The sequence below is a fragment of the Hemitrygon akajei genome, chromosome 9, assembly GCF_048418815.1.
Source record: "Hemitrygon akajei chromosome 9, sHemAka1.3, whole genome shotgun sequence".
Classification (NCBI taxonomy): Eukaryota; Metazoa; Chordata; class Chondrichthyes; order Myliobatiformes; family Dasyatidae; genus Hemitrygon; species Hemitrygon akajei.
Window position 1 is genome coordinate 125,123,263 of NC_133132.1, and position 13,049 is coordinate 125,136,311.

The 13,049-nt window shown below is 39.4% G+C and overlaps 1 protein-coding gene across 1 annotated transcript in view; it reads right to left on the reverse strand.

Annotated features, from left to right (window-relative positions):
• The window catches only part of nbas (NBAS subunit of NRZ tethering complex), a 305,288-nt gene that overhangs the window by 183,465 nt on the left and 108,774 nt on the right, over positions 1-13,049 (reverse strand). Inside the window, exons 27-29 of the mRNA XM_073056940.1 lie at positions 10,991-11,053; positions 4,329-4,451; positions 1,708-1,810 (exon numbers count right to left, since the gene is read on the reverse strand). Coding sequence (XP_072913041.1) covers positions 1,708-1,810; positions 4,329-4,451; positions 10,991-11,053 — 289 coding nt within the window. The remainder of the gene's footprint in view (positions 1-1,707; positions 1,811-4,328; positions 4,452-10,990; positions 11,054-13,049) is intronic.

A 13,049-nucleotide genomic window follows, 5' to 3' on the forward strand; every position in this document is an offset into this window, starting at 1 on the left:
GATCTCAATACAACCCCTGGAGAATGTGATGAGGATGGGTGGTAGGAGATGGACTTTCCTCAGCCTTCGCAAAAAGTAGAGACGCTGCTGGGCTTTCTTTGCTATGGAGCTGGTGTTGAGGGACCAGGTGAGATTCTCCGTCAGGTGAACACCAAGAAACTTGGTGCTCTTTACGATCTCTACCGAGAAGCCGTCGATGTTCAGCGGGGAGTGGTTGCTCCATGCCCTCCTGAAGTCAACAACCATCTCTTTTGTTTTGTTCACATTCTCTGGCTCTGCACCAGTCCGTTAGCCGCTGCACCTCCTCTCTGTAAGCTGACTCGTCGTCCTTTACTTTTACTTCAAAAGAAATTTACTTCAAAGGAGAAAGGTAATTTGGACCAAAACACTTGTCAAGACATCTGTTGTCTTGTCTGCCCAGATCACGCTTTCTCAACAAATGCACATAATTAATATTATTCCATTCTCACTTACCCAGGCATTGAACTTCCCTTCAAGGCTATACTATACATCTTGAGGGAAGCATATTGTACCCTCTTCATGCTGAAGAAACTTTAATAAAATAGTTCTTGTATTTGTAGGTGACTACCTTAGATATGTAATCCCTAATTTTGGACATTCCCAGAAATAAAAACATCACTTTAAGAGTTACTCTATTAATCTCTTCAGAATTTTATGACTTCTAAAAGTTCGTCTCTCGACTTTCCTTTTCTAATGCAATGAGTTCCAGTTTGTGTATATTTTCTGATAAGCACCTTAAAGTAACATTTTTTCCAATGCTTCTTTAACCTCATTATAAGAACCACAGTATTCACTGCAATCAATTAAATAAATGTTCTAAGCATCTTTACAGCTTTCTAGCTTTTCATTCCATTCCTCCAGAAAGAAACCTTAACCCTTTGTTTCTGTATTTTCAGGTTGATAATATGTGGAACTACTTTTAGCAATCAGTGAAGGTGTACCCTCATATCCCTGATGCCCTATACTTCATTCAATACCTCATGTAAAATGCATGATTGAACATGTGCAGTCTTCATATTGAAATCAAAGTTATCATTTACACTATTCTAGAAATTTATTAGTGTACTTATTTTATTAGTGGATTTATCTCATAGGTATTAACACCCTAATTTGTTTTACCTTCACATTTTCTAAACTGTTAAACGGCAAACTTCAGCCAGTTCCCAAATTTTTGTTATTGTAACTATTTTGACTACTGCTTTTTGTAGCCAGGTTGATTTCCCATCTGCTTCTTGAGTCCCAACTCCACATGTTTTAATATGTATCATCAATCCACAAAGGCACCTTGTCATAGAGTTTTGGAAAATCCAACTGTGTTATATCTACAATATTACCATAATTTCTTAAATGGCCTGTTATGAACCCACAAATAGGTTCTTAAAGACAATGTATCAGCTTGATAACAGCAGGGAGGTTACAGGCAAAGTTTTTTTTTGTAAATTAATCATCTTTTGAATTAAATAGCTACTACTATTTCATAACTGCTATAGAAGTTTGAATTCTGCAACTAATCTTAAAAAGTGTTTTAAAAATTTATGGGAAAATCTGTGTACCTAGACTTACACAAGTTAGGTCTCCCATAATCCAGGGAACAGCTATATGTCGGCATTCAAGGTTACATTCCTGGATTATTTTCTCCTTCGAACTCTATAGTGTGTGCAAATTCATACAAGAGGAAACTTTTACCTCATAACAGGCATCCAAGTCCAGGCATTTGTAGACTGTCATTTGCATTTCCAACAGGTCATGTAGCAAGCCTCTCCATTCAGTCTCACTTACAGGTGGGTTCCTAAGTGCAAGATACAAGAGAAAAATCCAATTTTACAACATCCTTTATGGTGGAAGGTTAGTTACTGATCACATGCAAAAAAAAACACCATCTTACTTCTCTCTTGCTAACAAAACTATGAAAGTCAGAATCTGGCTTTAACTCAACTTAAGAAAACTACATAGCCTCTGTATGATGGCAACTGTACTGCTGAGGTGGCCAACTGCTTCAGAAGAGCAACAGACAAAACTCTGGAGGAACTCAGCAGGCCAGGCAGCATCTATGGAAAGGAGTAAACAGTCGACGTTTCGGGCTGAGACCTTTCAGGAGAACCTGGGTATACTTTTCAGTGGAATGGACTAAATTGGTTCTATCAGGTTATGCTTGTACCCAGAATAATCTGAGCAATGACCCCTTCTCCAAGCTGAATCTTAATTCTTCACCCCCTTCTCTTTGTCTTAACAGGAATGCTTAAAGATGAGTCAGCTTCTACATTTCAACTACAATACTCTTTCACCACCTCACTGATTAACAAAGCCTCGCAACTGTGGTTCAGTTGTCAGACAATATCCAGTCCAGTCTTGCATGAGATACGAGTTCCTCCAGTTCCTTTCTATGATTCAGTAATCACCACCCTTGAACTCCACCAGTGACCAGTATAGAGAGCGCCACAGTAACATAGCGATTAGCACAATACTATTACAGCTTGGGCATCGGAGTTCAGAGTTCAATCTCGGCATTCTCTGTAAAGAGTTCGCACATCCTCCCCATGAAAACTGTGTTTCCTCTTGTCCCATGATTCAACTAGGGTTAAATTGGGGATTGCGGGTGACACAGCTCGACGGGGTAGAAGGGCATATTCTGTTGCACGTGTCTTCAAATAAATAATACACAATCCTCTAAACCTCCATCTCAATCAGGAAGTTCAGAATGCCCTCTGCTTCTCCTGTGAACTGAGACCCAACTAGCTCCTCTCCACCACAATTGCCTGCCTGTACTTATCCTCACAATGACAACCTTTCCTTCAACTTCACAAACAAGAGAAAATCTGCAGATGCTGGAAATCTGAGCAACACACACCAAAAGTTGGTGGAACTCAGCAGGCCAGACAGCATCTATGGAAAAAAAGTACAGTCAACATTTCAGGCTGAAACCCTTCGGCATGAACCAACTTCACTTGTTTTCTCTGAAGTTTAAATGTGGGCACCACGTGGGTCCAAACCTGAACAGTTTCTTTATGGGGAAGGTGAAACAGTCTGCTTCAAATGCCTGTGGTACATCAATGGCAGCAAAGTGGTCATCAATGAATTAGATTAATAATGAATTTGGTGTTGTTTCCATCACTCAAGCAGAACCTTGCTGCCAATTTCAACTCTGCTCTCATCTTAAGGGTCTTTCTAACCCTTGCAGTTTCTTAACTCTACCCACAAAGATTCTACATCTTCCGATCCCGTGTTTCCCAGAGTTCACACAGCTCACACAACACAGCTCCTGGAGCCATTCTCACTGCTCTACCTATGTACTGACACATGAATAATACAGAATGAAGGAGAACCTTACCAGATTCTTAACTTGCCCTAGACTGATGAGTCAAAACCCGACTCTAACACTGGTCCACTCACTCAATTACTGCTTTGTTTGTGCCTGCCTTATTTTTATTTGCTTTTGCCAAGGCCTGAGGCCTCCTGTGCAACCGTACAGTCTAGCCTCTGTCCCACAACTGTGCTATCAGCAATATGTTACACAAATAGAGAATTACAATCATATTCCAGCTGCTCCATTTACTCAATTGGTATCATCCCATCAGAGATATTCCCCTTGCTTTATCCTCCCCAATCCTCACTATAACGTAAAAGTAACAAGTTTGTTTTCCCCCTAACCCTTCCCAGTTCAGTCAGAGTTAGTTTGACTGGCTGGTTGCATCATCATTGAGAATGACAATTTGTATGTGCAGGAAAGCAAGAAGCTGCAGAGAACAGTGGATTCTGCCCAGTACTTCACAGGTACATCCCTCACCAAAACTACAGAAGATGCTACTTAAGAAGGCAACATCCATCATCAAAGAGTCCCACTATCCACACCATGCAATTGTTTTGTGACTACCATCAGGCAGGTGGCAGAGAAACCTGAAGATCCGCACCTCCAGGTACAAGAACAACTAACTCCCTTCGGCCATTTGATTCTTGAACCGTTCGGCAAAACCCTGATCTCTACAGTCACAACTTCGATCTCTTTGCATTAATCTGGACTCGTTGTTCTTTCTTGTAAAAAAAAAGTGCACTATTTATGTTCTATGAATGATGCTATGTGCATGTAATGCTACCAGCAGTTTTCAATTCCAACTATGCTATATATATATATATATATATATATATATATACACAAACACACGTGTGCATGATAATAAATTCAATTTACAGCAGTTCCCTTTTCACAGATGCTACCCAAACTTTTGAGAGTCTCCAACATATTTTATTTCAGATTTTCAGCTCCCGCTTTTTCTTTTAATATCATTTACAGTAAATCCACATGTACTCACTTGCGCCCAACATGTCTTGTTAACCGCACCATAAGTAAACGTGCTTCCTCTGGATTTGACTGGGTATTTTTTACAAATGAGATTGGTTTCTGCAGACCATACTTTTCCAAAATTTCTGCCACACTGAAGTAAAGAATTACAAATAATCAGTCAAAATAATTCACATTAAAATGTAACTTTCCGTTGAGGAATGGCTTTTAATGTTGATGATTCATGCATTATAAATAAGAGCAGAAAACAGTTCAACTTCAAAAATAATTCAAGATGGAAAATCATGCACACCATACACACGATCAAACAATGCATAAATTGCATATTAATATTCTTTCAATTGACAATCATCTGTTAACTTCTCTTATAACAAAAATAATATAATAATGGTTGAATTGATAGGGGGCAGTTCAAAGGTTTAAAGGTACATTTTATTGTCAAAGTATGCATGTACGATGCAACTCTGATATTTCTCTTCTCTAGACAGTCATGAAATACAGAAAGAAAACACAGACATCAACCCTTCTCTGCACAAAAAGGAAAAAGAACCAAACCCACCCCCCCCCCCCCAGTCCCTCACACAAAAGCCAATAGATCGCCTACATGGAAAACGATTGCTGGAACATGAAACCCCAAATGCCCACCCCCCCTTTGCAAAAAAAACACAGCAAAAATAGCATCAAACCCCAACCCCCTCTCTCATGTACAAAAACTAACTGATCACCCAAACACAAAAACCAATATGAACATCAGACCCCAAATCCTCAACCCCTCCCGCTCACAAAAACCAACATATCACCCACTGAACTTGAAACTAAGGAATGGTTAATTTTCTGTTAATTTTCTCTGTAACTTTTTGATTTCATATTACTGTAGGTATGTAACCAGAGCTGCACAGAATACTCAAAATCTGGACTTGACAATGTCTTATACATCTTCAACATAACATCCCAAATGCTGTACTCACTCTGATTTATGAATGCCAATGTACCAAAAGCTCTCTTTAAAAGCCATTTACTTGTGACGCAACTTTCAACAAATTATGCATGTGTATTCCTAGATCCTTTTGTTCTACTGTGCTCCTCAGTGCCCTAATATTCAGTATGAAAGTTCCACCATGGTTTGTCCTCCCAAATAGCAACACCTCACAGATGTCTGCATTAAATTCCATCTGCCATTTTTTAGTCCATTTCTTCAGGTGGTCCAAATTCTGCTGCAAACTTCAATAGCCTTCTTCCTTGTCCACTATGCGCCAATCTTGGTGCCACTTGCAAACCTGCTGATCTAGTTTACTGCATTATCATCCAGACTGTTGATAGAGATGACAAACAACAATGGACACAGCACTGATCTCTATGGCACACAACAAGTCACATGCCTCTAGTCAGACAGGCCACCATCTATTACTGCTCTCTGGCTTTTCCCACAGTCAAATGTCTAATCCAATTTACTATATCAGCCTAAATGCCAAAAGTCTAAACCTTTTTGACCAGGACTCCATGCGGGACGTAGTCAAAGGGCTTTCTAAAGTCCACGTAGACAACATCCACTACCTTTCCTTCATCAACATTCCTGGTAACAGTTTTCCAAGATTGGCTAGACACAATTTAACATGCATAAAGTCACAATGACTATCCCAAATCAGCCGGTCTATTGAAAAGCTTAGATATAATGCCCCTTAGATACTTTTCAAAAATTTACCCATTACTGATGTCATTAGCTATTCTCCTGCACCTCACCCATGGTTAAGGACGTTTTAAATACCTTTGCCAGGGCTCCTGCAATTTCTGCACTAGCCTCCCACATGGTCTGAGGGGACACCTTGGCAAACTCTAGGAACCTGCCCACCCTAATTGGTTTCAAGCACCGCATCTTCTGTAATCCATATATGGTTGATAACATCACTACTGCTTTGCCTCAGTTTTACAGACTTGTGCCTGCCTCCTGAGTAAACACAGACATGGACATTGAAGGAGGGGATACATGCACCTGTCACCATTGGAGGATTGGCAATGGAAGGAGTCAGCAGCTCCCCCCACTCCCCGTAGGATCTATCGCCCAATAAAAGCTTGTCTCGAGGGATGACTTTCAGAAGATCGCAGTGAAGTAACTGCTCTGCTCGAATTAGGTCATCTGTGAATATTTTAGCACCGGGTTCCCCACGAGCATTCAGTGTGCTAAATAGGTTTAGAGGCGGCACCCATTTGTCTACGCTCCAGGCCAGTAGCATCAGCACTTCTCGCCGACCGCGCTAGGTGGCTGGTTACCCAAGGCCAACCAGTGATCCCTGGCGCGAGGGTATCACTGTGGTTAGGCGACTGATGGCCTCGCGTGTGTAATGACCTCGTGTGCGTTCAAGTTCAATAGTGGGCGTGACAGGGAATGTGGAAAGGTGCAGCTGACTCATATCGTTTCATATCGCCAAATCACATCGTTTTCTTGCATCTCGGTAGCACATGCTTTGTGGCCCGGTGGTTGGGAACCACTGTAGTATACCATTGGCTTAACCCTCCCCACTATCAGTTGTATCGATAGGAGGCAACATCCATCTCAGATCCCAACCATCTATACTATGCCATCTTTTCGCAACTGCCACCAAGCAGGAGGTACAGAAGCCTGAAGTCTCACAGCACCAGGATCAAGAACATCTACTTCACTTCAACCAGATGGTTCTTGAACCAATCTTCACAACCCTAATCACTACAGTTTAGAAACTCTATGACGTCTTTGCACTGCAATGCACATTTTTAATTTGATTATATTTTTTGCAAAAATAGTTGACTTTATGTTTTTATCCTGGGAATGTTGCTTTTCTGATACTATGTGCCTGTGATGCTGCTTCAAGCAAGTCTTTCGTGGACTTTGAATGTCTAAGCATTACGCTGAAAGATTCAACCTTGTTCATGCATTTCAATGGCAACACACTACAGATCTCAGCCGTGCGTGCTCAAGCATGCAAGCCTGGGTTTGCTAAATGACAGATGGCACTGCATCTGTCAGTATACTTCAGTGGCAGGGCCCAGTCTTGCAGCAATCCTCTGGTGTTATCCAAAGGAACTGCCATCCAGATCCTCTGCCAAACCTGAAACTGGCCTAGAATATAAAACCAGATTTCAGTGCCAATTCTAGGCTTGTAGAACAAGAAACAAAAGAGGAGGGAAGTACCTTTCGTGATATATTATTTTGTTTTCATGTTTTTAATTATTTGCACTTGACCATACTCTTTTAAATAATATTTTATTTACTTCCAAGATCAACTATTTTCTAAGTGATTCTCAATGTCGGACACACTTATAAGCAGACCTCATAGATTTTATAGGTGTCACAGCTTCATCCTGTTAGGATTTAGCATCCCCACTCATCAGCTATCCAGACCTCAGTACTGAGTCCAGTGGTGTTGAATGCAAGGGGTAGGCCAGGTAAGTGGTGTTGAATGCAGGGGGGTAGGCCAGGTAAATGGTGTTGAAGGCAGGGGATAGGCCAGGTAAGTGGTGTTTGAATGCAGGGGAGTAGGCCAGATAAGTGCAGGGACTGCAGGTGGTGGTGGAGGTTACATTGGTCGCTGAATTACTCTTAGAAATCAATTATTTCCTCTTCGTTTCTTCAGATAGTAAAATATCCCTGAAAAGCCTCATTCAGCAGCATTTCATTAATTCCTATTGGAGTATATTCTACCAGTTTTATCAGAAAATATGAGGCCATAAGATATAGGAGCAGAATTAAACCATTTGGCCCATCAAATCTGCTTCACCATTCATCATGGCTGATTTATTATCCTTCTCAACCCCATTCTCCTACCCTCACCCCGTAACTTTTGACATCCTAACTAATCAAGAACCTCTCAACCTCCACTTTAAATATCTCCAGTGACTAGGCTTCCATGTGGCGATAAATTCCTTGAATTCACCACCCTCTAACTGAAGAAATTCTTCCTCAGCTCTGTTCTAAATGGATGTTCCTCTATTCAGAGGCTACAAGAAATACCCTCTCCACATCCACTCTATCTAGGCTTTTCAATATACCTCTTATTGCTCTAAACTACAGTGATCAGAGGCCCAGAATAATCAAACACTCCTCATAGGTTAACCCTTTCATTCCGGAATCATTCTCGTGGACTTCCTCTGGAGCCTCTCAAATGCCAGCACATTGATAAGGCACCCAAAACTGATCGCAATATTCCAAATGTGGTCTGACCAATGCCTTATAAAGCCTCAGTATCACATCCTTGTTTTTATATTCTAGTCCTTTTGAAGTGATTGCTAACACTGCATTTGCCTTCCTTATCCCCAAATCAACCTGCAAGTTAACCTTTGGAAAATCCTGCATGAGGACTCCAAAGATGCTTTGCACTTCTGATTTTTGAATATTCTCCCCATATTGAAAATAGTTTGCATCTTTATTCCTTCTACCAAAGTGCATGACTATACTCCCTACACTCTACTTCATCTGCCACTTCTTTGCCCATTCTTCTAATCTGTCCAAGTCCTTCTATAGACTCCCTGCTTCTTCAAAACTACTTGCCTCTCCACCTATCTTTGTATCATCTGCAAACCTAACCACAAATCATTCAATTCCGTCATCCAAATCATTGACATACAACATGAAAAGAAGTGGTCCCAGTAATAACCACTGCAGAACACCACTTGTCACTGGCATCCAACCAACTGTTTTATTGTGATTATTTGCCTCCTGCCAATCAGCCAATCTTCTATCCATACTAGCATCTTCCCCGTACTGTACCATGGGTTCATATTTTGTTAAGCAGCCTCATGTGTGGCACCTTCTCAAAGGCCTTTTGAAAATCCAAGTAAATAACACCCACTGACTCTCCTTTGTCTATCCTGCCTATTATTTCCTCAACGGATTCCAATAGATTTGTCAGGCAAGATTCCCCTTGAAGGAAACCATGATGACTTTGGCCTATTTCATCATGTGTCTCCAAGAATCCTAAAATCTCATCCTTAATAATGGACTGCAACATATTCCTAACAACTGAAGTCAGGCTAACCAGCCCATAATTTTCTTTTTTTCTGTCTTCCTTACTTCTGAAAACACAGAGTGACATTTGCAATTTTCCAGTCCTCTGCAACCTATGTTATTTTCCATTCTGTATTAATTGCTCATAAATATAAATCTATAACGTATGGTACATGTGAGTATATCACACACATTTTAAATAATATATTCTGTATCATGTCTTTGTTATTTCGTGACAAAATTTACACTCATTCACAAGTTGTATTTGTAATGCAAAGGAATAAGAAACACATTCCTGAACATGAAACAGGTTGAATCTTAAATTAAGTGCCAGGAATGCTGGAGGACATAATTAATGTGAACACTGACACAAACTAGCAATTCAATTTATCTTTTCTTAAGAAGAAAGTTCAAGAATCCAAGTGGCTGAAGAACGTACTTTTTCCACTGTCACAATATAATGTAGTGAGCACACATTAAGCAGTTTTTCTGAAACGTTTCCACTGGTGAAAGTGAACCAATAAAATCCAAGATTTTTTTCCTTGTCCAACAGCCTAGTAAATTTATGTTAAAAGAAAAGCTCTATGTAGGGGTAGCAAGGAAAGTTGAGATAGATTCATGCAAGATTCAAGATTTTATATGCAAGGTTATCAAGGTTACCTCAACTCTGGTTGCCAGTAACCAATTGTGGTCAACAATTTCAGCTATCATTTCAGAATTGCATATTTACTGTATTTGAATTTTACCATGAGTTCCTTCCACCCTCTCGCTTCACCTCTTTATTTTCCAGGCACAAAATTATCACAGAACGACGATTAATTAACTTTCCTTTAACCTGAATGCATATTTTGAGAATGCAGGTGACTGCTGATTTTTAATTCAAATGTGGAAGTGAAGGTGCAATTTAAATCTGTTAGTAGCGTGGTAGAATTAGTGAATTACCCAGTGGTCTACACAACAACCTTATTGTTCATCACCTTTATGCATGCGTGCAACATCATCATGTGCTGTATCGTATGACATTGGCGATCATGGTCTCCATGACCATGACTGGTCTTGACAAATTTTTCTACACAAGTGGTTTGCCTTTGCCTTCCTCTGGGCAGTGTTTTTACAATGCGAGTGGACCCCCCCCCCACCCCCCCGCTATTATCAATACTCTTCAGAGTCAGTGGTTGCACAAGAAGTACCTGTTATATACACCAGCTGCTCATACAACTATCCACCACCTGCTCTCATGGCTTCATGTGACCCTGCTCAGGAGGTTAAGCAAGGGTGATCTGCAGCTAGTGGAGGGAAGGAGCACCTTACACCTCCTTTGTTAGAGACACATTTGCACACTGCCACCCAGCAGCCTCTTTAGTAGGGAGATTCTGCTCTAAATCTCAAAAAGGGTAATCACGGGCATTAAATCTTGCTTCTAATAGATTTTACTCTTTCCCTGATAAACAAACATTTTCAAAAGACCCAAATGGCAATGAATTGTTAAACTGAAAGAGGCTGAAAAAGAAAGTAAAAGTGAAAAAAACTAAAAGAAAGAGACTACTTCATTACAATTAATACCTTATAACAAGAAGAGAGTTATATATTATATTCTGGCAAAAAATATATATAGTATCACAAACAATTTTCTAACATTAACTATCTTCTACTTTAAAGGAGAATATATATTTAAGAAAACTATAAAATTCTACCTTAGATGTTGTTCCAACAAGTCAATCTGATCATGCAAAGCATTAGTCACTTCTGTTTCTTGACTGCAGTAAAATCAAAATGACAAAGAGAACATTTATAACAAAATATGTAATTGACATGCTGGCAGTTGTTTCGCAAATTTTAGGTTCTCAGATTCAGATTTTATTTCCTCAAATACGATTTCAAATGATTAAACACCACAATGTTAAGGTTAAGGTTTCTGGATCCCTCCTTTCAGCAATATTAAATCCTAATTACCTCAAAATTCTGAATAAAAAAAATCCAAAATTAAGCAGTATTTCTGCCCAAATCAAGATCAGCCTTTTCTGAATAATTAGATCAAAATACTCTTTTGAAAATTGTATCCAAATTGTGAGCCATTCAAGATTCCCCAAAATCCTTTCAGATACCATTACCCAATAAGCAGAGATGTGTTGGGGGTCACTAGAACTTAAAGCAAGAGCTATGGTCCTGGCTTTTATCACAGGTATTCATGAAATTTCTTTCTCACACAAAGATTCCGTTTGTAACTCATTAATAAATGTGGAGAATGGGTACTGCATCAGTTCACCTACTAAGTCATTTTGGATGTATCAACAGCAATCCTCCAAAATAAAATTTGATACAGATCCATCAAGCCAATTTCAATGTTGCAACAGAAACAAGAGATACAAAAATTAAAAAATAAGAAAGCTAGACATAATGAATCAGTCCTGTGAAAACAGATCATCCAATACACCTCATGCAGCTTTGATTAATGAGACAACAATATGCACCCATTTGTGACTGTAAATAAATCAAGCTCTGGTTAATCTTTTTCTCAAGAGTGATATACTTACAGCCAAAAGCGTGCAGACCATTCTGAATGCAGAAACAATTAAATGACAAAATTGTTCAGTACAGTCAACCAGCTGCTTGTGGTTACATTAGCATATGCCAAAACAAAATGCTGGGAAAACCATACCAATTGACCAGGTGCTGAACTTGCATCATATTCTACCTACATAAATTACAGCGAACTGTGAAAGTTTTAATGCATTTACTTTTTTTAAAAAAAGGTATGTTCAATAAAAATACATTCAAAAATATAGAACAGACAAAGGGATTCTCAGTGATGATATTTTAATAGGACACTTCACAATAAAAAATAATAAATATAATTTATAAGCTGGAAGGTTTGGGATAGGCTGAGGTAATTACACAATACTTCAAAAGTTTAACTTGAAAAACAGAAGTGGAGTTAGCTTGCTGAGGGTTTTGAAAAAATGATCAAAATCTGCATAAAGAACAGGAAAAACATAGGAGTAATGTAAAAAAAAAGGACAAAACACTCACACATGAATTTCACTACTTGTGTTAAAGAATTCCATTAGACACTCTAAATGCACTCAGAGTATCCCAGTATCCCAAGCCTTGCTCGTTTCTCGCTGCTGCCATTAGGTAAAAGGTACAGGTGCCTCAGGATTTGCACCACCAGGTTCAAGAACACATACTACCCCTCAACCCATTAGGCTCTTGAACAAAAGAGGATAACTATACTCATTCCATTTCTGCTGTTCCCACAACCAATGGAGTCCACTTAAGGGACTCTAACTTGTTACTTCATGCTTGTTATTTATTGCTACTTATTTAAATTTGCATTTGCACAGCTTGGTGTTCATTGATCCTGTTTAGTTACTGTTCTACAGATATGATCAATATGCCCACAGGAATAAAAGAATCTCAGTGTTGTATGTGGTGACACATATGTACTCAGATAATAAATTTTACCCCGAACTCTGAATTTTTTGAACTTTGTATTCAAAGTCTGAGTATTTAGATAAACAAAGTTTAATTAGAAATAGTCAGCATGGCTTCGTGTGTGGTAGATTGTGTCTAACCAATCTGATTTAGAGTTTTACGAGTAAGTTAACCAGGAAAGTTGATCAAGCAAGGCAATGGATGTTGTCTACATGGAATTTACCAAGGCACTTGACAAGGGGAGTCAGGAAGGCATTAAAGATGAGTTAGTAACTTGAATTAGACATTGGCTTTTGGGAGAAGCCAGAGAGTGACAGT